Below are 23597 nucleotides of genomic sequence, written 5' to 3'. Positions count from 1 at the left end.
GGCTGCACTCGCGCTCTGAGCGGCACCAGCGGCGGCCGCCTGGGCTCTGAGCGGCGGGCGGGGCGGGCGGCGGGCTGGACGCCAGTTCCCGCCCCGCCGGCCGGGCACAAGCCCCCCATTCAGCAGGGCCCACCTGGGGCTTCCGCACCGCCCCGCGCCTCCCCGCCGAGCCGGCCCGGGCAAAGAAAGAAACCCAGTGGCAGTTTTTTGGCCAGCCTCTGAGTTAAAATTATCCCCAGACTGATGAGTTACACACATACACCTTTGAGCGAATAAGAAAGACGCTCTTTTCTCCGCTTGCTCCTCAACCAGGGTATGGAGAGAGGGAACGATTCCACACTGAAGGCTTCTTTGGAGAAGGGGCAGCCTCAGCCCTAGAGACAGGGTGACCTCCCCAGGGTCCTGAGTGGGATTCAGGCTGCCCAAGGCTCAGGAAGGCCCCAGACCGGCCCCCCACAGCGCTGGCTCCGACTACCCCATCTGGCCACAGGCAAAAGTCTAGGACCAGGCCTCTGAGGCTGGGGACACCTCCTATTCCCAGGGTCCTTGCCCCAAACTTTATCCTGAGCGGCCCATCCATGTCATCCATCGCTGGCAAAGGCCAGTCTCTTATTCGGCTCTCCCCTCCCCGAGAGAGAGCCAATCGGCGGCGCTGGCTGAGGAAGGTAGCAGCACCATGACCACGGGGCCTGAGCACAGCTGGTGACGGACACAGACCCCAAGGCTGGTGCTGGCTGTTCCTGTTTCTCACAAGCCTTGGGCAGCTCAGGGCCGCTGGATTTAGGCAAACTCTGTTTCACCCTGGGAAGGCGTTCGGAACAGCAGGGTGAGGGGCAGCACCTGGGGCCAGGGGCCTCCATGGCCACCCTAGGGGACTCTCACAAGTCCAGGTCACCTACAGGCCCACTGATATTTCAGGATCTCAGCCCCACCCACAGCCAAGTTTCGGAATGTTTAGAATTCCCTGGGAAATGCTGCTTTGATTTACAGTATGCTGTATGAACTTCACTTCTCTTTTCTTTTTTTTTTCTTTCCTTCTTTCTTTTTCTTTCTTTCTTTCTTTTTTCTTTCTTTCTTCCTGCCTGCCTGCCTTTCACTATTTTAAGTGCAACAGTGAGAGGCGGGGAAAGAGTGCAATACAGAGTTCAATCTGTAACTCACTGAACAATTGAGAAAACTTACCACCTTTGGACCTGTCTGTATAGTATATGAGTTTCATTTCTGTGGGTGGGAACTCAGGGTTTGCGAGGTGCATGGGCTTACATGGGGCCAGCACGTGGAAAACGAAAGGGATAGAGTGGAGAAGCAACTGACTCAGTCGAGAACCTCGCCCACCATCGGGGTAGGCTGGCTGCTCACTCCCTCAGATGGGAGGGTGTGTGTGAATTCCATCAAGGAAGGCCAAGAAAAGCTCAAAAGCTCTTGCCCTTCCGCAGAGTTCAAGTCATCCTAGGACATCCTCAGACAGGCCAGCCATTCCACCCCACCCATAAGCCCACAGCCTGGGGAGCAAGACTTCTTCCCCACCAATCCCCCCCAGTCCTTCCTGCCTGGCCCCAGCACCCCACCTGGCCCACCCCCCCCATGCTAAATCAGACTCAGAGGAAGCCCAGCTGGCCTTCACCTGGGTCAAGGGAGTGACCTGGTGCCTGAAATCCGGCTCCACCCTTCGCCCCAAACCTATCCCTTGCTCCACACAGCCCCTGCCCCTGGAGAGCTGCCCCTGACTCGAAGCTCAGCCACAGGGGCCTAGAGTGGAGGACAACCTCACACCTGGTACCTCCAGGCAGAACCAAAGCATCACCCCTCTGTTTTGGGCCAACACTCTCTGTGAAGTTTGGAGGTCAGGTGGGCCAGAGCTGCCTGCCAGTCCCTAGGTCCCCACTGCTGGGCACAGGCAGCCTCCCCTAGGGTTGCTCCAAAGGTATTTCCCTCCCACTGCAGGGTTCACGCTTCCCCATCAAACCTGTGCTCCATCATGGTATAGACTGAGGATTCTCACCACTAGAGCTTCAGTGGGACCCTGCTGAAGAGTCAGCGTTGGATGCCCCACACTCATCTTGGTGCCTTAGTTTACCCTCTGTGGTAGAAAGTCCATCACGGAGGCAAACTGGAGTTCAGGCACCTGGGGTCCTTTCCTTCCAGCAGATGGGGGGTGGCGGTGGGGGAGGTGAGTCAGCAGCATAGCACATACCCTGCCCCAACTCCAGCACTGGGGAACATTAACTCAGGCGCTTGCCCTCCCCCAAAATGACTTCCAGTCTGTCCACCCCTCCCGCCAGGATAGGAGCTAACCATCAATGCTTTTCCTGAGAATGGAGCCCAAATCACAGTTCAGAACTCAGCGTGAACTGGGCTCCTCCTCCTCCCCCCAGAAGAGCCATGGCCTCCATCAATTCATTTGTTCAAAGGCAAGTATGTGGCCCCCTGCAGTGCCGTCACCCTGTTGTTGCTGACGTAGAAATTCCAGTGTGTCAGGGAGCAGGGGTCCTGGCCCAGGGGGACAAAGCCTGGCTGAGAGCCAACCGTGCCTTGAGGACAGGGAGGTGCACTTGGCCCATGCCAGGTTGGAGGGGTCAAGGGGGTCCTGGTGTGGAGGGTTGCTGTGGCTGCCAGGTTAGGGACAGAGAAGACAGAGCCACGGAGCATGCTGGGGAGCTGGCCCTGGGGCACAACACTGCACCCCAGATCAGGGTAGGCCAAGGCCTTGTCTAGACCCAGGGCCCTCCCAAACCGTTGCTCCTCCCACTCAGCCCACCCAAGGCGACTGTGCATGAGTCCCAGACTTACTCCTAAACCAGTGACAAAAGGCAGCCACGGGACGGAGTGCCCAGCTCCAGAGGCTCCAGGAGGCCGTGTGGTCAGGGTGCCTGGCACCGACGCATGTGTCCAGGGGACTACACACGGCTGTTTCCACAGGTGCTCACACTGGCCAAGGAGGCCAGAGCTGGGGGCTAGGCCACTTCACACCCAAGGGGAGGAAGCCCAAGGAGCAGTACCACGTGGGAAACTAGCCCCCCTTCCACCCTTCCCAGACCCTGGCCACCCACAGGGCCGCTGGCCACGCCCAAACGCTCAAAGTCAAGTGAGTTTATTCAGAAAAGGCCTTGGCGCCAGACTAAGAAACTGAACCCCACTCCCACCCCCAACCCTTAAGGGCCAATTTACAAAGACGGGCGGGGGGGGGGGCGGGGCCGGGGGCACGGCACAGAGGAGGCCGCCGGACGGGGGTTCGAGGTAAGGATTCCAAAGTTCCTGGCTTCCAGCAGCTGCCGTGGCCACAGTGGCCATCAGGGAGGGGCCCTCAGGGAGGGGCCAGTACCGCATGGGGCGGACGACAGCCGGCAACGGGGGTCCCCAGGCCTGTGGCCGGGCCGGGGTGACTGCCGGCACCGGCTTCCCTTAAGGCTCTCTGGGTTTAGCCTAAGGCCCTACCTCAGCTTCCTTATCTACCGGTGGTCCTGCGGCGGCTGAGCCCCCGGGGGCAGCCTGCTCCAGCCCTGCCCAGCCTTCTGCCTCCTCCACCCCATTCTCACCCTCTCTAGCCTCGGGGCACTCTGGCGCGGCAGGGTGCCGGGCAGGGGCTGGCTTTTCGGTCCCACCGTCCCCACCATCGCCGCCCACCGAGGCACCGTCCCAGGGGCCCTGGTCCACCTTCCTTCTCTTCACCTCTTCGGCCACCTTGGCCCCTGGGGGCTGGGGGCAGGGCTGCTTGGCCTCCCCCGGGGCCTGGATGCCCAATTCCTGGGATCCCCGGCCGAGGCTGCCGTGGCTGAGGGCGCAGCCCTCCAGGTTCAGAGCAATCTTCTCCACGTCCGAGGCGCTCTGGGCGCCCGGCTCCCCTGGGGCCTGCTCCCGCCGGTTGGCCTCCAACTTCCTCTTCTTGCTCTCCTTGGGGCTCGGGGGCTCCGGGCCCTCCTCTCCACGGCCCCCTGCCTCCCCCTCCTGGTCCCCCGCCAGAGCGCCCGGCGGCGGCGGCGGCGAGGGACCCGCGGCCACGCCGTCCCCGCTGTCGGCCCGCCCCGGCCCGCAGGTCTGTCCCGAGGCGCCGGCCTGGCGGAGGGGGTCCCCGGGGCTCCCCTCGCCGGCGGCCGGCCCGGGGTCGCGGGGCAGGGACGGGCGCAGCCGGCGCAGCTTGTCGTGGGGCCCCCAGACGAACTTGCGCCGCGGCCGGAAGTGCTCCCAGGCGAAGCGCAGCAGCCGCCGCCGCTGGCGCGGGCAGCGCACGGTGAACACGAAGTAGTCCAGCGCGCTCTGCCGCACGGCCGGCAGCTCCCCGCGCACCAGCGTCTCCTCCAGGAAGAAGCGCGCCAGCGGCGCCTGGTAGCGTTCCAGGCCCAGCTCGCCCAGGGACTTGAGAATGCGCGTGATGCGGAGGTTGTTGTGGCTGTGCCTGGGGGCGGGGGGAGTGGAGGGGCGGTGGCCGGGACGCCCTCCTCCTCCTCCCGACTGGCAGCCCTGCGGTCTCCGCCCCACCCCCTCACCCCGGCCCCAGAGAAAATGGCCTGTGGGCCCGGAGGGTGCAGGTGGGGGCTGTGATGTATCTTTTAGAAGGGTGCTTCTAAAAGTCCCGTGGAACCCCACACCCCAGCCCCTGCACCGCTGGAGGAGAGCCGGAGGGGGACCCTCTAGAGCATGGGACCTCGCCCAGGGGCCTGTGACCCACGTGCAGGGGTGCTCGTGTCATCAGCAGATTCACCCCATGCACTAACTCCCCACCCAGTGCTTCTCAGCAGGGGTGAGAGGCCCTGTGCCTGCAAGGTCGTTGGAGCTGTGGGCAACCTGACCTACACCCACGTGGATGGTGGAGCATAGCTGATGAAACTGACTGGCGTGCATTTCCCTAAGTTCTCACACCCCTAGCAGCTGGGACCACCTCCACCCTGCAAACGAGGAGGGTGCTTAGAACCTTAGTCACTTGCCCAAGGATCCCTGGAACCCTTCTCCAAAGTGCTCCCCCACACCTGTCTGGAACCTGGCACAGCCCCATCCCCCTCAGCTGGGGTGGGGTGCGGGTCCTTACCAGTTGAGATTCTGGAAGCGCTTCTGATAGTTGTGTGCTCGGCGCACCTGCCCAGTATCTCGGTCCTCCAGCTGGATCCCGTAGAACCCCAGCATGAGCTCGTAGGCCTGGACAAACCGCTCCCTGACCTCCTCGGAGCTTTTAAATGCCTGGAACACACCCCACGAGGCCAGTGGAGGCTCAGGGGCCATCATGGGTGCATCGGGCTGGCTGACGCCTCCCTCAGGCCCCGGTTTATCTAGAGGCCTGGACTTAGACTTTTGGGGTGAAGTGATAGAATGCAGGAACCCAGAGAAGAATTCATAATGTAACTCTCTTCTAGCTGCTATGAGGTCTCACTGGGGACTGAGGCATCTGCTTTAGCCCCCAGAGGAATTCTGCCAGCCCCTGGAGACAGCTCGGGGCGGGGGGAGGGGGGGCTCCCCGGGCTGAGCATATGGCAGGAAACACACAGTCTCCTCGGTTCCCCAGACCCTCCCATCCCTCCAAGTGTCCTGTTCCAGCCCAAACCAGGTGTGACGAAGCCCCCATCACCATGACTCTGCTCACAGCCCTGGCCCTGGGCTCCCCGACTTGACGCAAACTGCTGAAGAAAATCAGATTTCTCTAGAAGCCTGTGGGGAGCACCAGGGGGCAGAGGCAAGGACCCGTCTGGAGGGAAGAGGCTTCCCAGCCTGTATAGCTCACCTCAACCTCCTGGAGCGTGAGGGGCTTGGCGTGCCAGTTCACTCCAGGTTCGCGCAGCGGGAAGAGCCTGTGAGAGAGGACAGGGCACGGGTCCCATCAGCGGCAAACGTGTGGGCTACCCGCCATGGGGCACGTGCTCACCAGCCTCTCGGGGTTCAAAGCTCAACTCTAGGAGGACCTGGCTGGATGAACCTGTGTTGTGGGCTCTCACGAGTCAAAGCCAGGGGCTGAGGGCAGGGAAGTCGCAGTGAGACTGTTCTGGACCAGGGCACAGGGGAGGGGCGCACGAGGCCACGGGAGGCTCAGCATGCACGCTCAGCAGGGCATTCCAGGCTCTCCTCTTTATGCGTTTTTTTTTTTTTTTAAGATTTATTTATTTTTAGAGAGAGAAGAGAGCGGGAGCGTGCAGAGGAAGGGGCAGAGGGAGAGAGAGAGAATGCTCAAGCAGACTCCCTGCTGAGCACAGAGCCCAAAGTGGGGCTTGATCTCATGACCCTGGGATCATGACCTGAGCCAAAACCAGAAGTGGGACGCTCAACTGACTGAGCCACCCAGGCGCCCCCTCCTTTTTATTCTTATGTTCTTTTTGTCTTGTCATTAATGCTGCAGAGCTGTTCCCCGTGATGCTCTGTGCCCAGGAGAGGCCCCCAAGATGTCATCTTCAAATGCATTCCGTTATTTGGGGGGCAGTGTCAAGGGTCCCCAAGGCAGCCATACTGGCAAGGATCACCTCAGGCTACTGTTAGAACCCTGACACTCTGAGCGTACCAGGGCTCTGCAGGGCCACACGGCCTCTTGGCACTGGGGACCCACCCGGGGAAGCCAGCCTGCTGTTCCTGTCCTCCAGGTCTGCGTTCAGCGCCCAACCTCAGAGTCTCTCTGTACCGCTGCCAAACCCACAGACTGCAGGACAGCAGCGGTGCCTGAACGGCCCCACCTGGCGCAGAGCGCAGGCCAGAGCGCAAAGCCAGCATCCGGAAAGGGGGAGGGCACCTGCTCCGTAAGCCCCGCCCCTCTGCCCCCACCCACTCACCACTGGATGTAGGAGTGATTCTCTTCCAGGAGGTCATAGTCCTCCCTCCAGTTCTGAAGAATGTCTTCAATGAAACAGCCTGGGGGCCCCACGGGGACAAGTCAGTGAGGAGCTGCTGGAAGCCGGCCCCCTCCCCCCCCCCCTCTTGAGGACCTTGGGGGCTCGGAAGCTTGTATAGGTCTCATGTGATCATAACCCCCAAGCAGAGCCCTTGATTTCTTCGCAGTCTGGACACGGGACCTCCACTGCTGACTGAGGGCAGACCCGGTTGAGAAGACCACACTGGGCTTGCTGTGCGGGAGGGCCCAGGAGGCCCCTTGGGAGACGGACATGGGGGCTCTTTGCAGAAAGGTGGCCTCACTGTCCCCTCCAAACCACAGCCTCTTGGCTGGAACCTGACCCCAAACAGAGCCTCCAGCAGAACCCCACCCCATAGCCTGGCCTCCGGTAGGGCAGCTGCTGTTTCTGCAAAGGGCCAGACAGTGAGACAGTGAGTGTGCAGTGGGTGCTGCACCAACGGGTGGGTCCCAGCAGAATCTCCCTTATGGGCACTGATGCTTGAATTTCATGTAATTTTCACAGCACAGAATATCATTCCACCATAAGTTTTTTCCAACCATTTGAAAACGTAATAATGATTCTTCCTTGTTAGCTTACGTATGCGGCTTTCCCACTACGGCGGCTGAGCTGAGGAGTGTACGAAGCCCCCATATTCACTGCCTGGTCCTTCACAGAAAACAAGCTGCGCGTTGGGGCCCGGGCGTCCCCTCCGCGGCCTCCAGGGGGCGCCGTGGGGCTAGCCGAAAACCTCCGCGCCTCGGCCGGGTCCCAGCGAATAGGAGCAGCCAGGTGGAGGGGAGACAGACAGCATGGCCTCCCCCCGACCGCCCCGGGACAGAACCACAGGCAGTCCAGCAAGCGCGCACCATTGGGCAGGAAACGGATCTCATTTCTGTAGAAACTCAGGTTTGGCATGTCACCGTTACCATCTCGTTCTATCAAATCCTGAAGAGCCAGAGAAAGGTACCCGTCAGAACATCTCCAGAAATAGGCTGCCTTCAAGGGCCCCTCACACTAGAACGTTCCTGGGGGAGGGGGCGTCTGCTCTGGGGCCCACAAACCTCTGACATGCTGAGGGCTGGCGAGGACCCCACGTACCCGGCATGGGCCCCTCACCCTGCAGGTGAGGACAGCAGCTCCCTCCGACCACCACCTTCCCCTCCTCGCCAGCGTGGGCCAGGTCCCCGTCATCTGTCCCCCCCGAGGCAGACCAGGGGTTGCCTGAAACTCAGGGTGCAGAGGGCAGGGATGAGGGCGACAGGAATGCCCCCAGCACGGGCCCCAGTGTGCGGGACCTCGTGTGGCTGTGCCTACTAGCTGGTGCTGGTCCCGTGTTTTAAAGGCCAGGGCACTGAGGCTCACCCCGCTGTGCCTGTCACCCTGTGAGGAGGGCAAGGAGCAGCCGTCCCAGGCGGGACATGGGACCTGGTCTGAGAGGAGGGGCTGACGGCCTTCCCCGGGTGGAGGACTCCGACCCGGGTGTGCCGCCGAGGTGGGAGGGCGCCAGCGGCAGCTACCTACCGGGTAGTGGTGCCGGTACCTGCGCGTGTCCCGCATGGCTCGCCAGTTTCGGGACCCCAGCATCCCGGCCTGGGAAGAGAGGAGAGGGGGTGAGACCCCCACGGGAGACCCAGCAGTGAGCAGGACCCACCCCGAGTGAGCCCCCATCACAGTAAGGGCAGCAAGGGCCTGGGTCAGCTATCAGCAAAACCAGAGCGGACAGGAGGGATGGGAGCGACGCCTGCCCCCTGCTCGGCCCCTGCTGCCCGCCCCAGCTCTCAGGACGCCCAGGCTGGCCAGCATACTCTTAGGGTGAAGCACCCTCCCCTCCAGCTCTAACTTCACTTCCTACTCCCGTATTCGCTGGTTACCTTCACTTGGACACCAGCTGTAGGACTCCCCACCCCCCCGGGGACCCACCCCACTGCTGCCTCTTTGCCCTGTGCTCTAAGCCTGTCACCAGGCTTGTGTCCCCAAAGGCAGCAGCCTTAGAGCCTACAGTCCCGGGAGGGGTCCCAAACTCCTGTCTGACAAAGAGATGAACGACCCAGGGAGCCAGTCCTGTCTCTCCCTAACCCCAGTGTTCCTGGACCAGACCGTGTGTCTCCTGGCCTCCTGGCCAATGGGGGAGCCTTCTCAGCAAGATGCAGAAGCTCCTCGCTGCCCCCTCAACACCTGCAGCCCCTATCTCTGCAGGCCAAGCACCCCGGGGTCCTGGGAAGGATGGAAGTTAACTGGCAACCAGGATGCTAGGGAAACGCAGCCTGACCCATCCTGTTATAGGGTGGGAGGCATGAGCTAGGCTGAGCCTGGCTTGAGGTCCCACAGAAGCTGGGGAGGCAGATAACACTGCTGGGCATGACAAGAGTGGACAGCTCAAGCCAGGGAAATGTCTGGGTCCCAGGATCCTGGAAAAAGCAAAAGAGCACTGGAAGGGGAGTCAGGAGGCCAGGACTACGACCATGTCCCTTGGCTCTGACCCCATCCCCACTCCCCGACATGCTCCAAATAGTTCTGAGCTCCAGCAAGGATTGGGGTGGTGCCTCTCTGCCCGATTTATAGCCCCGGGCAAGCTAGTGATGTTTTTGCCTACCAGCCAAGGGCCTACAGAGAAACCAAAACTCAGCAGAAGCTGGCCCCACCCACCACCAGTTTCCTTTTCTCCTCTTCCCTGGGGCCAGCCAGGCTCCGCCCCAGGTCAGTGCAAGAGGGCCAGCCCCACAGGTGCACAGACGACTCAACCCAGGGCAAAGCACCAAACAGCCATGCCGGGGCTCAGTGTGGGGCAGCTGGGGAGTGCCATGGGGGGGGGGCTCAGGGGAAGGGGAGTGGGGAGAGGGTTAGGACTTGCGGAGGGACAGAAGCTGTAGACGGCAGAGGACTGTGGGCATCTCATGGCGTGGCCGAGGTGCCAGAGCACTGCTTTAGGAGTGGCGCCCGTGAAGCTATGGCAAGGACAGTGTCCCTTTACTCCATCCAAGTGGGCATCTGCCACAGGAAAAGAGCCGGATTCCTGCCCTCTGACTCTAGCCCCGTGACCCTGACCACGGCCCAGCCTGCTTCCTCAAGAACCGCAGCCCTGCCCAAAACACCACAGATGTGCTCAGGCTTCTGGCCTTCCTGGCAGGTCCAGGAGCCCCTCGGGGTTCCTCTCACTGACCACTCCCCAACACAGAGATAAACCCCAAAAACCAGAACTCTTATGTGTCCAACCGGAGACCCTGCAGGCTGGAACTCAGACATGATGCGAATCCACCATCCTCCACAAGCGACAGCTATCACGTCATGTCCCCTGTAACACCCGAGACCGCGGCTGGGACGGCCGTCCTTGCATGGGGAAGGATGCGCTTGCTGCCCAGGGAGTTCTAGCTCCGGGTAGGGAAGAGTAGCACTAGCAACAAAAGTAACTGGTGGTAATTGGAGAAAATCAGTGGCAACAAAAGTAACTGATAGTAAGGAGTCACCAGTGGCAACAAAAGTAACCATGGTAACGACAAGTAACCAGTGGTGACAAAAGTAACTACTGGTCACAAGTAATCAGTAGTAACAAAAGTGACAGCTCATAATGACAAATAACCAGCACCATAACTGCAAGGAGCTGGTGGTAACCACCAGTAACCCAGCGCGCTCCAGGTGCAGGCCTGGCTCAGGCAAGTCACATAAATGTAGGCCTCCAAGGCCACCACCAGGAAGGCAGGAGGCCCCGAGTGGGTGGGTGCTGCACCCCGAGAGCAAAGGTGGGGGTGGGGCGGGCTGGTGGGGAGCAGGTGGGGCAGAAGCAGGGAGCACCAAGAGACAGAGGGCCCGCAGAAGCAGTGGAGGGCCCAGCACAGAGGCCTGGGATCTATCCAGAGGACCGAACCAAGAGCCTGGAGGTGGGAGGTGACAGAGAGGGGAGTCCAGAATGTGTCCAGGGCATCCCCTTGAGGAAGTGTCAGCACACAATTCGGTTCTGGGGACACAGATCCGAGGGGGGCCCTGGATCTCCCTGCAAGGTCCCCTGGCTGGGCCAGAGCTGGGAGGCGCAGTTCCGGGCCGATCTCAGGGTGTCCGGGGGCCTTGAGGGGGGCACGGGGAGTCTGTGGGCGGGGGAGAGCGCAACACCTGGAGGGAGGGCCAGGCCCCAGGCCGGGTCTCCAGCGGGGGACGGCCTCCCCGGAGCGGGGCCTCACCCCCACCTCGCGGCGGCCGGGCAGGCCTGCCCGGGGGCGCGAGGACCCCAGCGCGCGTCGGGGCTGCACCTGGAGCGCTTCGGGCCGCGCCGCCCGCGCGTCCTCTTCGTCCGCGTCCTCGTCCTCCGCGTCCGCGTCCGCGTCCCCCGGGGCGCCGGCCTCGCCATCCTCGCCGCCCCCGGCGCTCGGGCCCTCACCGTCCTCCTCCTCGTCCTCCTCCCAGGTCGAGTCGCCGTCCGGGTCGTCCATGCTCGGGCGGCGGCGAGACCCGCGCTCCGGCGGAAGCGAAAGTGAGCGAGGGAGGAAGCGCGGGGGCGGGCCGGGGCCGGGGGGGCGGGCCGGGGGGCGGGCCGGGGCCGGGGGGGCGGGCCGGGGCGGGGGGGGCGGGCCGGGGGGCGGGCCGGGGCCGGGGGGGCGGGCCGGGGCGGGGCCGCCGCCGCCGCCGCCGCCGCCGCCGCCTGCCCGGAGGATGTTCCCGCTCCGAGAACAACCCTTCCGCGCGAACGTCCCTCCGGAGGACGCCCGCCCCCTTCCCCGCTGAGATTCCTCCCTGGGTGCCCCCTCCCCGCGGCGCTTTCTCCCGGGAGGATGCCCCACCCGGGATTTCCCCCCAGGATGCCCCCACAATATCCCTTCCCCCTGGGAGAATGGCCCCCCTGAAGGATGTCTACCTGAGGTTGTCCATAGAGAATGTCTTCCCCCAGGAGAATCCCTCCCAGAATGTCCCCCGCCCCCTGCAGTATCCACCCCTGGACGCCCCCGTAGAGAATTTCCCCCAAAGTCCTCCTCTCTGAGAAAGGCCCTCCCTGGAAGATGCCCTCCCCAGGATGCGCTCTGGAGTGTACCCAGTCTAGAGGGTCCCCCTGCAGCGGATGTCCCTGCAGGACGCTCATCCCAGAGAATCACTCCCCAGAATGCCCCCCAGGACAATATTCCCCCAGAGGAAGCCTCCCCTGGAAGATTCTCTCCCGGGAGGATGCCTAGAAGGACCCCTCCTCCAGAGTGTCCCTTTTCCCAGGGGCTGTCCTCCCAGAGGAAGTCCCCCCCCAGAGGAATGTCTCTCCTGGAGGAAGTTCCTGGAGGATGTCCCTCCATAAGGATGACGCCCAGGAGGATACTCCCTGAAAGTTGTCCTCCCCCGAAGGTACCCCCAGGATATTCCCTCCTAGGTGTAGGCTGGGGCTGTGGTGTCACCGGAGGCTCCTTTGGAAGGGGGTTTGCTTCCACGACCCCCCAGGCTGGAGGCAGAAATCATTCTTGGGGGAGGTTGGAGAGCCCTGTGTCCCTCCAGTCAGTTCCCGACTGGGCAGTTTGCTTCTTGAAGGCCAGAGTCTCTCCAGTGCGCTGAGAGGCCTGCAATGTACCGTCACGGCGGGCCTGCACTCTGTCCCCGTGACCACATTCTCTCGGTGGGAGGAAAGCACGCGTGCTGCCTGCCTTCCAGGGAGGTGCACACAGGGCCAAACACCAGGATGCAGGAATGCCTGGGGGTCACCCTAAGGCCGTTCAACACGGGTAATCCCAGTTACGCACCCCCTCACGGACCTCTCGAAGGGCTGGGGGGCGGCTGCTGGTGGATGGCCTCTCTACAACATGGGCACATTTCAGACAGCTGAAAAATCACCTTCAGCTGCAAACTTCCCAGGGACCGCGGGTCCCTTACTTAATCTCTGCCTTGACATCTGCTGGTGGTCACAGGAGCTCCAGCAAAGTTGGTGACCCAGCCCTCGAAATGAAAGTTGGGGGTGGCCACCCCAGGTAACATCTGTCTTCTGTAACTAACTACTACACCACTTTATTGTTTCAAAAAGCTTAGCTAAAGCTGGAGTCTGGCTTTTAGATGGATCTGGCCATGAGGATGACTCCTGGGGTCAAGCCCTGCCAGCCCCCCAGGGACACTGACCTCTCCCAGCCCTGCAAGCCAGCTAACAGGGCCCAGGCTGCCTGTGCAGCCAGGGATAGCTGAGAGAGCTCACCAGAACTTTCCAATCTTGGCTGTGGGCACAGCTGCAGGCCTTTCTTGGGGCAGGTCCCGACTCTTTGCTGGCTTGTCGATCTTCATTAATTCTCTGGGTACACTCTCACCTGGCTGGAACCTGTGAACACACTACCTCACTTCCTAAAAGGATGATGGGGACGCCCCAAAGGTATGGACATCTGGGTTTCCTTTCTTTTTCTTTCTTTCTTTCTTTCTTCTTTCTTTCTTTCTATTTTTCTTTCTTTCTTTCTTTTTCTTTCTTTCTTTCTTTCTTTCTTTCTTTCTTTCTTTCTTTCTTTCTTTCTTTCTTTCTTTCTTTCTTTCTTTCTTTCTTTCTTCTTTCTTTCTTTCTTTCTTTCTTTCTTTCTTTCTCTTTCTTTCTTTCTTTCTTCTTTCTATTTTTTTCTTTCTTTCTTCTTTCTTTCATTTTTCTTTTTCTTTCTTTCTTTCTTTCTTTCTTTCTTTCTTTCTTTCTTTCTTTCTTTCTTTCTTTCTTTCTTTCTTTCTCTTCTTTCCTTTCCTTCTTTCTTTCTTCCTTCCTTCCTTCCTTTCTTTCTTTTTCTTTCTTTCTTTCTCTCTCTCTTTTTTATTTTTTTAAACGATTTTATTTACTTGTCAGAGAGAGAAAGAGAGAGCAAGCGCACAAGCAGGGAGAGAGGCAGAGTGAGAGGGAGAGAGAGACCCAAGCGGACTCCACACTGAGCATAAGGCCCTATTATCTCAGGACCCTGAGATCACCATCTGAGCCAAAACCAAGAGTCCAACGCTTAACCGACTGAGACACCCAGGCGCCCCCATCTGGGCATTTCTGCAAATGGTCGGCCGCCAATGGCCAGGGCAGGTTTCAGGGGGAGCAGGCAGCCCAGGCACATCTGGCGAGGCCAGCCCAAGGCAGATTGCCGACACAGGCCTGGCCTTCTGGTTGTCTGACTTACAGCTGGCCCTGGAGACCCTGGCTATGACTTCCAGGTAGATGACCCCAGGAGCCTCTGATGGTGGGGTCCGTGTGTTGGGGATGGCAGTACAAGGTTTGGCTGCTCTGAGAGGGAGGCTGTGCCTCTCTTCTGCCCCGGAAAACAGAAAAGCGTGTTGTGCAGTGGCATCTTGCTTTGTAGTCCCAGCCCATGCTCAGAGCAGCACTGAGCTGCCCCCGACCAGGGCCAAGACCACAGACTTTCCCAAAACAGTTGCTCTTAAGACATTGCCCCGTTTCTGCTTTACAAGTAACTCACACCCAATTGCATCTTTAGTTGCTTTGTGTACTGTTTGCAGGGGGCTCATCTCAGGGCGTGTTAATCTGGGAGCCTAGATTCTGCTGCAGGAAGAAGCTGGAGCCCCAGTCTTGTGCTGAAGACAGTTTGCTCCCCTCCACAGCCTGGGGATGCCGTGGTGGGCTCAGAGCTCTAGACAGCTTGCTGCCCAGGCTGGGCCAGGGGGTGGGCAAGGGGGCTGAGAGGAACGCCTGTCCCCATTGCTGCCTAGGACGCCACGCCCACAGGCGCGCGCACGCACATGCACTCCTGCACCTCCTCTGTGCACTAGCAGTAGGTGTTGTGCTCGAGGGTAGCCTTGCTCCTCACTGAGGGGTCTTGCAGTTGTTCAGCAGATTTGGGCTCAGGGCTCAGGTTAGACCCGCCTTAACATTTTCCTCAGGCAAAACCAGTTGCAGCCATGTTATTAGGCCAAAGCCCCAGCCCCACCCAACCAGCCCTGAGGGAACCCTGCTGCACCCCATTGCTGCTCAGTATGTATGTACTTGGGAGCCCCCTCTCCTCCTGCATCAACCTTGGGGGGACCTGGGCTGGGCCAGAGCAGGGAGCGCTGAGGCCACACCTACCTGCCCCACCCCCACCCCCGCCGCCCTCTTGGAGGGAGGGTGCTGGGTCCCAGGTTTCCCACACACAGAGCCTCTGTGGAGGTTCCTGGGCTAAGGTCAGCGGTGCTTGGAACAACTGACTGTGGTTTCCCTTTATTCTGCGGCCACTTCATCCCAGCTCCCAGCCCCTTTCAGACACCTCCTACTTATGTGAGGGGGGCACACATGAGACCCCCTGGTCACAGACAGGACCCCTAGGCCGGGAGAGGTTCAGTGCTCCAGACACCTGTGAATTTGACCTGAACTGGCTGCAGGGCAGGAAAGCCCGGATGGTGAGAGCTGGGCAGGGCTCCGACACCTGTGCCCGCCAGGCCAGGGACGCTTGGGCTGGCCTCACCCCTGCTGAGGACTGCAGCCCCCACCGGCACAAGGGCATGGGGACTGGGCCCCAAAAAGATGCCTGAGGCGGGGGGGGGGCGGTGAAGCACCTGCCCTTCTGCGTTGATGGGCTCGCCCGGCACGCACCCCCTCCCACCTCTTAGGCACGCAGCAGATGTTAACTCACCAAATGCAGCACTAGGCTTTTCCAGCATGTTCTGAGGGCCTTGAAGATACTGTTTCAGATGGGGGTTTACCAGCAAGCCTGGGGAAGACCCCCCATCTTTGTTGGCACCGTTTGCGACCGTAGAGCTGTTTGCCCCATTTCCCTGCAGCTCCCTCGAGGGACTGGGCTTCTCATGGGCATCACAATCTCAGCCGCAGGACCTGGCCCAGAGCAGGCATCGTGGGAGGGCTGCAGGGCACTGAGCTCGCTATAACGCAGACCTCTGCTCCCTCTTCCCCCTCAGACACATGCGGGGTGCGTTCCCTGCTCTGTGGCGAGCAGTGACCGTCCCACCTGGGCATTTGGGGGTGAGGACGGCGTCTGCTGTGCTGGGACAGCAGCAGGTCTCATGGCACTGCCTCTCAGAACTCGGAAGAAACGCCCCTGGCAGGACCGCGTGGGGAAGCCGCAGCCTTGGACTCCATCCTGGGTGCTGACCACGTTCCTGCTCAGGTAAAGCCCGTGCTGGGGTTGGCCACCAAGCTCCCCAGCAGTGGGTCGACCTGCACCAAGCTTCTGCTCCTGGTTCCGGCACAGGGCAGCCGGGCGGGGACCCGGGTGCTCAGGTTCAGCAGCCCGGACACAAGATGCTCTTTCTGTGCTCGGGGGCTGGGCCCTGCTGGGGAGAAGGGGCACCAGCAATGTGTTCAAGGCCCCGCAAGTGACGGCAGGCTTGGTGCAGGCCAGTCTCTGACTGGGCTGGGCCACTTGCTGTGCACGAGATTTGTGCCCTCGCCTGGCCGGCTGTACCGCGGGGCCGGCCTCCTGCTCCAAGATGGTGGGAGAGGCTCAGCTGGGTGGATGGGAATTCAGCTTCCAGGTGACTTGTCCAGATGAAGAGCCTGGGACGCGGTGGCTGACCAGGAGGGAGGGCATCTCCTTCTCGCTCTGCCTGGAGGGCTGCACCCTCCTCTGTGGAGAACAGACTCAGCCCGGAGTCTCACGTTGCCTGAGGATGAGCCCCCGGACGTCCCAGCTCCGCCAGCCACCAGCTCTGCCTTGTTTACCGTATTTGAAGGACTTGTCACACTCAACAAAGTTTCCACTCTAGTCCTGTTTCTAGTTGGTAAATACATCGAATCCAGTGAATACTAAGAAGTTGGAGACGGTAGGCTGCATTGTAAGCCTTGGGAAAATAAAACACTTCCTACTGTTAGAAAAGGGAACTTATTTTGGCATCAAAATCACAAGACTCGGGCTGCTTCTTTTGTGCTTTAATGGTTGGCGCTCAAACGAAAGCATCTCAGTTGCCCCGGCCCGTGCACCTCCCTCCACACACTCATTTGGTCTGTTTACAAGTTACAGGGAGATAGAAAAATAGCCCTACAAACTCTGTTTCCGGCATATAAAAACCGAGCAGAAAGCGTCAGTAATCACTACCTAACACAAAGCATCTCAGGAAAAATACAACACAGGTTTAACTTCAATATTTTTTTCATATAAAATACTAGTAAAATAGGCTTCTTAAAAATTAAATAGTGAAATACCACCAAATTATATACATCGTTACAGTACAAGTGAATGAGGCAAAATATCCAGTTCTCGATTTCTCTGGCGCAGGCGCCGGAAGGCAGGTGGCCTGAGTCTCTTTCTCCCGAGGGGGCTGCCGGTTTAGGAAGAGTGGCTGACGGACACACAGGCAGATGGGAAGAGCCGAGTTGCCCAGCAAGACCAGCGTTCCCCAGGGACACAGCAGGCACCCTGCCTGCCACTCCAGCTGTCCTGCCCGAGCCCCGCGCTCTGCTCTGTGGAGCCCGGACCACGGCACGGCCGGCGGCCAGCATGGCTGGAGCTCACCCGGTGGCGTGGGGTGGGGGGGCCCTGGACGCCTGACTCACGGCTCTCCGCACCTGAGCTGGCCCCTGGAGCCTCAGGTGGTCGCAGTGGGCCTGAGGGCAGGTGGCAGGTGTCCAGCTGGGTGACAGTGGTGCCCCGGGCCACCTGCCATGGCCGAGCCACGACTACGTTCGGCGCCGCTTGGCAGCGCTGGGACTGGAGGGGTTGCTGTTTGCCGTCAGGACTTTGTCGGTGACCCGGCTGCGCTTCCGCTTGTCTGCCCCTTCCTTCGACCCCAAGTCCGAAGGGTTCTTGTCTTTGCTGGACTTTTCTGTTGCTTTCCCCAAGCTTCCTGAAGATGAAAAAACTGGGAGACAAAATCATTTGGTTGAAAACAGAATATCCAGAATTTTATTTCGTCTTCCCGCTAAGTTATGGAAACCTGCACCTACACACAGGCCACTCTGAGCTGGGGCTGCCGTGGGGCCTGCAGAGAGCCGGGTCCTCCTGAGGATGTGACCCCTGTGACCTTAGGCCGCAGGACCCTGCCCGTCCACCCGCTATTCCTGCCTCGCGGAGCTGGGCCTGTGCTTGCAATGCATGCTTTCCATCCACCTGACTGGTGCTGGACCCGAGGCCACCCTGGGGCTTATTCGTGGTGTGGGCCGCCATGTGAGGCTCCCGCCCAAGCGAGTGGAGAAGTGGACAGGGCAGCTCTGGCCACAAGCCAACTGGACACCCAGGCTGGGGATGTGGGGCTGCACGCAGGGCCCAGGCGTCAGGGGTGCCCCCCACTCACCATCGTCTGCCCCGTTGTGGGGGTCCACATCTTCCTTCATCTCCTCCTTCATTTCCTCTTCAATGACCACTTTTCCTGTGGGGCGACAGCTGACGTTTACCAAAACGGTGGGAGACGTGGCCCTGCCCAATGCTGCGGATGGCTCAGGCCGGGGACGGCTGTGTGTGTGGTTCTCAGCTGCCGCCAGGCCGCTTTTAAAGAGAGCCGATTGTTCTTGAACAAGTTCCCTCCGGTCCCCGAGGCTCCCCAGACCCCCCCCCAGTCCACCTGGGCCAAGAATCTCCACGCCAGCGACCCTCACCTCCTCCCTGAGGCTCATGACCTTCACCCTGACACCACCGCCCTTGGCCCACATCCTGCCTTGTAACTCCCCAACCAGACCCAACCCACTGGAGCCTCACCTTCTCGGACTTCATGGATGATTTCTTCCGGAAGGACAAAGTTCCTCTCTGGGTTTGGGAATGGAAGAATCTCAGATTCATGCTGATGGCAAAAACGGTGATTTTTGTTATAGAAACAAAGAAAAAAACGTGATTTTAGCAAGTCACCAGAAACGTGTAAGAGCCAATTTAGCAGCACCTGATGAACGCGCGCAGAGTCTCAGAGAGCTGCGCAGGTGGGCGTGAGTGGCTGAAGAATGTTCTTTCTGCTCTCGGTCTATGAGGAGCTGGGCTTTCCTAACAGACCCACAGAAGGCAAAGCTACAGCGCCAGCCGCCAGCCAGGGTCACCTCCTGGCACGGCCCCAGGGGCAAGGGCGGGAGGCAGTGGTCAGGCTGCCCCACAGCTGCCCCAGTGCGGCTCCCTCCCCACCAGTGTGTGTTCAGAGTGCAGTGAACGCCCGAGGAAAGGCCGTGGCACCGTTGATCCCGTCTTTGTGGGCAGAAGCCCACAGGCACAGACGGTGCTGGAGAGGCAAGCCTCCGCCTGGGAAACCAGGTAAAGCAAAGTGGTGTCAGGGGCACCAAGCGCTTACTGGAGTTCCACTTGTCTCATGGGCCAAAAGGGACAGAGACCCTGGAGACACAGGGCCCCCAAAGGAAGGGAAAGGGTGCTGGCAGAAAGGGTCTGGACTGTGACTGAGCAGACACGGCTCCTCTCTGCAGTCTGGGGGCTGTGTTACAACGAGCTGCTAGCGGGCAAACGTGCTTATCAACATCTCCTGGAGCTTCAGAAACCCCACGGCTCCCGGGCCTGCAGGTCCCCCAGCAGTGGGGGCCACGGACTCGTGCTGCCAGGGTCCCGCCTGACCCCAGCAGCAGCCCCAGAGAAGCACAGGGGTCTAAGGAAGTGACAGCCTTGACGTCTTGCCTAGTTCTGAACAAAGGATAGCTGGGAAGAAGCTGGGGAGAAGAGGGGAGAAGAGCTGCCTGTCCCGGACCGAAATCCCCAAGTGGTGCCCTGTGGCTCACCAGGGTCATGTGGGTGCTGGGTGTCAGTGTCTGTCTCCCGGGCTGTACCAGGGGCTCCCCCAGGACAGGGACCCTGCTACCCTCACGTCTGTGTCTGGCTTCTGGCCCCCACTGGCCTAGAGTCAGGGCCCGGGGAGTCTGGGAACCAGGTGACGCCATGATGTGACAGGTGTGGGGATGAGGTCCCCATGGGGAGCAGCTCCTTCAGCGTGGCAGCTGGTCCTTGCTGCGCTGATCCCAGGATGCTTCCTGTGGGCCACGCAGTCAGTCCCCAGAGCAAAGCTGTCACCTTTATCCCGTCTCTAGAGTATGACAAGGAGATGCAAGTGACCTGCCCAGAGCCAACAGGAAGCAAGGGCAGCACTGGGTCTGGACAAAGAAGGCCTCGGCTGGGAGGGCTGGTGGGGCCCCGAGTCAGCCAGGGAGGCAGAGCCTTCCTCAGCCCGGCATAAGCCCCTGCCCCTCTGCATGCCTCTAACCCCCACCCCCACCCACTCTCCAGGGGCCCTGGCCTCCTCAGCTCCTTGGCTCACCAGCTCCTGCTGCCACAGGGCCCTGACACCTGCTGTTCCGAGGAACATCCCTGTTCCTTTGGGCCTTTGTGGTCACCTAGTGAAGCCGCCTGCCTTCGGATGAAACTAGCTGGGGTCCTGTGAAGATGGGGACCCTGCCTGCCCGGTTTTCACAGAAGCCACCAGGTTCACCTGACTCAGACTTGGATCCTGTCACCTTCCTGCCTAGAGCACTCTGGGGCCTTCTACCTCCTCCCACGGGCCTCAGCTCCCTGGTCACCTCCCTGGAGAGACTGTCACTGACCACCCCGTGTGAAGGAGGTTCTGTGAGGGGAGCCAGCTACTGTCACCGGGTTTGGGTTTTTAGTGAAACTACTTGGAGCCCCCTTGTTAATTCCTGCTGCTCCCTGGGATGTGCACAGGACAGAGGGCCCCCTAAAGACGGGGCCTGGCAAACACATGGAGGAGCTGTGTCTGGGATCTGCTCACCAGCGCCTGCATGTCATACATGGTGCTCAGATGGTCCCAGATGACCTTAGATGGGACCTGCCGACCAATGTTCTGGCTGAACTTGTCCCGGATACAGATCATGTGGAAGTGTCGGTTCACACCTGTGGGAGAAAAGAGTCAGCTTGTGAGGAGGGCTGGGCTAGCAAGTAAGAGGAGAGGAGAGAGAGGGGAGGCAGGGCTCAGCAGGGGAAGGGTAAAGATGGGGACAGGAAGGTGGCTGTAGGAGATGCAGAGGGAGGGTAGAGGAGGGAGCAGGGCTGGAAGAGTATCGGCAGGTGTGGGGTTGGCAGTGGGGGTGGGAGGGGTGGGCACAGGAGGGGACAGAGGAAGGAGATTAGGAAGTGGAGGGAGGCAGGAGGGTAGAGGGAGGGTACAGACAGTGGAGGGGTACAGCAGGAGTGCAGAAGGGGGCAGGGTTGGCGGAGGTGGGGGGTGGGCTCAGGAAGGGACAGAAAAGGGTACAGGAGGGGTGCAGGAGGGGGTCGGTGGGGAGGGGGTGAGGGGGTGAAAGAGGGAGGGGACAGGGGGGTGGAGGGGCCAGGGTCGGCGGAGAGGGGGGGGGCGGGCGCAGGGGTCGCCGCGCGCCAAGGGAGGAGGAAGTGCAGGTGGGTGGGCGGGTGTGGGAGGCTCCGCCCCGCGCCCCCAGCCGTTGCCCGGTCCGCCCCGCCCCCACGCGGGTCCGCGGCCTCCGCGGCGCTCCGCTCACCGACGGGCTTGTGACCCAGCATGGCGTGGAAGAGGCACACCTCCACCTCGGGGCTCCACACCACCGTCTCCTCGGCTGGGCTGGTGGCCGCCTCCCCCGGCCCCTTGTCGCCCGGCGCGCCACCACCGCCCACCTCGGCCTCCCCCATGGCCCGGCCGCGCAGCGACGAGCCCCCGGCGGGAGCGGGCGCAGCCACGGCCTCCGCGCAGGCGCACTTGCGGGGCGGGCGCGCGCTCGGCGGGTTTGCGCTCCGGCTCGTGCGCGGCGCCGGCGCAGGCGCAGCTGAGGGGTGGTCCCCACGGCGCCCCTTGGCGGCCGGGCCCCGCGGCGCAGCGCGGTCGGCACCGGCCGACTGCGGAAGCGCTCTGGTGGGGAGGTGGTGGCGCCGGCTGCGCGACTCGCGGTGCGGCGCGTCCGAGCTGTGCGCTCTGCGGGGCGGGACTGCGGCCGCACTTCGCCGACTGAGGCGCTTAGGAAGAAGAGCAGGCACCTGATCACGCCTGCCGGCCTGGGCTCCCCGCGGCTTCCACTGCCCGGCCCGACCTCGCCGTGACCACGGGCCTCTGTGGAGGTTACACCCCCGACCCGGGCCACGGCGGGGGCGGGGCCAAGGCGGGGCAGCTGGCCTGGAGGAAGTCCCACGAGGAATCGAGGCATTACCCAATCAGGGCCACCGGCTCCAGCCCCCCCCCCCCGCCCCCGCGGACCGCGCCCCGCCCCGTCCCCAGGCCACGCCCACCGGTGTTGGGGCCCCGGCCCCGCCCGCGGGGAACGCTCTTCGCTTCCCGCCGGGTGTGGACTTTGGCCTGGGCAAGGTGCAGAGCGTCTTTAGGCCTTAGTTTCCTCCTCCGTGCACTGGGCTCCATAACGGCGCGTTCCTGGGGGTACTGCTGAAGGTCGGGCGCCCTGACCGCGGGCCGCTCTGGTGCGGGCCTGGGCCTGCCCCGGACACGCGCGCAGGCTTCCCAGTGAACTGTTGGTGCCACACTGGGGCGCGCTGCCCCTTGGAAGGAGCGCTGCCCCTGGGACAGCCCGGGGGATAGAGTCCTATCTGCCACGGGGGCTGCTGGCGATACGGGTCCCCTCGACGGCACCCGGGAGATGTGGCCCTCCTGTTTGGGGGTCAGGAGAGAGTCCGGGGGTGGTGACCTTGGACCTGAGAGCTGAGGGCTGGGACACAGGCAGAGGGGCGGCTGGAGAGGCACGTGTGGCCCTGGGTGCCAGAGGTGGCTTGCAAGGGGGAGCCCAGTTGAGGGTCCGGGGGGACCAGAGCAGGCCAGGCCTGGCAGGCTGGGGAGGGACCTGGGTCACGGGTGGTGGCTACTGGAGATCAGTTCCTCGCTCAGTCCTTGGCTGTGGGACTGTGGCGAGGTTTCTTACCCTGACCCCCACACAAGAGGATCTCATTGGGTCCCTCACGGCCCTACCACTCAGCCAGTGTTCCACAGGGCCCACACTGCCTGTCATGGCAAACCAGTGGTGACAACGTGTTCAGCATCCGCCTTCCCTGCCAGCTTGTCAGTCAGACCCAGGGGGCCAGGGCTGATCTGGCCCACAGCAGGAGGACACTGGCCATTTGTTCACAGACCCAGGAACCAACTGTCCACTCACTCTCTTGATCACTGAGGCCGAATGATACCCTGTCCCCCCACTGCCACCTTCAAAAGATGCAGTAGGCCTCCCAAGTATCTTAATCCCAGCAATGGGGGGCTTGGACCCCAGATGAGAAACACCGAGGCCCTGGAAAGTGATCTCTCCCATGGCCAATGAACGCACAAAGCACCTGGTTTATTCATCAGTCTTGTATGAGTTTGGCTACGATAAATTATTCCCAAGACCAGCTCTGGGTTCTGCCCAAGTGGAGTTTCTTGCCTGGGATGCTGTTGTCATCTCTGGAAGGTAGTGGCCATTGCTTATCAAAGGGCACCTGTCCTCCACTCCCAAGGGGACACCTGTTCTTGGTTGTGAGAGCTGCATTCCGAGGAAGGAGAGTTTGGAAGGCTTTGGTCAGACATGCCCTTGTGTGTCTACCTTCCCTTGGGCACACTGTCCTCGACTCTGACAGTCTCTGGGACAGAAATGGAATCCTACCGGCTTGGCTGGCACTGCCCTGTGGACCGTTCCTCTCTGGCGCACACAGTGGAGCTCGCCCCCCAGACACCGAAGGAATATGCTGACATAGAAAGCACAGCTTTCAGAGTTGGGAGGCCAGCTGTGGGCCCCACTGGCTCACGTCCACCCGCTGGACCATGGGCCTCCTTGGGCCTTGTCCTCACATCTGGACATGAAGGGCCGCAGCGTTATCCCCGTTCCTGGGCTGCGGGGCCTCAGAGGTGTGAGGTGCCCAAGGGACCCAGTGACCACCCGCTGGGTTGGCAGAAATTTCCCATTCCGAGCTAGCTGTGGCTTGCAGTCCACCCATCACACCTCTAGGGGGCGTCTCCCACCCACTGTTTGGACCCAAACCCGCGCTCCCCTCTCAGAAACCTGCAGCTGGGAACCAAGTCAAG

The 23597-nt window shown here is 61.3% G+C and overlaps 2 protein-coding genes across 3 annotated transcripts; both read right to left on the bottom strand.

The window, feature by feature from the left end:
* Nucleotides 1-3075: 3075 nt before the first annotated feature.
* On the bottom strand, nt 3076-11244 carry OGFR (opioid growth factor receptor). The gene is made up of 7 exons (XM_028091175.2): nt 11045-11244; nt 8325-8393; nt 7670-7748; nt 6744-6822; nt 5711-5777; nt 5024-5172; nt 3076-4393 (listed from the first exon to the last, which is right to left on the bottom strand). Exons 1-7 carry the CDS (start codon nt 11222-11224, stop codon nt 3424-3426), a joined length of 1593 nt encoding a protein of 530 aa, XP_027946976.2. The 5' UTR covers nt 11225-11244; the 3' UTR covers nt 3076-3423.
* A 5328-nt stretch (nt 11245-16572) lies between these two features.
* On the bottom strand, nt 16573-21676 carry MRGBP (MRG domain binding protein). Of its 2 annotated transcripts, XM_028091134.2 has the most exons (6): nt 21578-21676; nt 20361-20482; nt 19360-19661; nt 18350-18431; nt 17949-18023; nt 16573-17516 (listed from the first exon to the last, which is right to left on the bottom strand). In XM_028091134.2, the coding sequence occupies exons 3-6, from the start codon at nt 19516-19518 to the stop codon at nt 17335-17337; spliced, it is 498 nt and encodes a 165-aa protein (XP_027946935.2). In that variant the 5' UTR covers nt 19519-19661; nt 20361-20482; nt 21578-21676; the 3' UTR covers nt 16573-17334. The 2 variants fall into 2 exon arrangements, with proteins under 2 accessions (XP_027946935.2, XP_027946933.1); XM_028091132.2 differs by lacking the exons at nt 19360-19661; nt 21578-21676 and adding an exon at nt 21088-21276.
* Nucleotides 21677-23597: the final 1921 nt, after the last annotated feature.

Source organism: Eumetopias jubatus, unplaced genomic scaffold, assembly GCF_037043125.1.
Source record: "Eumetopias jubatus isolate StellerSeaLion01/CBP00866 unplaced genomic scaffold, mEumJub1_p1.0 scaffold_9, whole genome shotgun sequence".
NCBI classification, from domain to species: domain Eukaryota; kingdom Metazoa; phylum Chordata; class Mammalia; order Carnivora; family Otariidae; genus Eumetopias; species Eumetopias jubatus.
The sequence above is the reverse complement of the archived record's forward strand: the minus strand, read 5'-3'. Positions and strand labels throughout refer to the sequence as shown.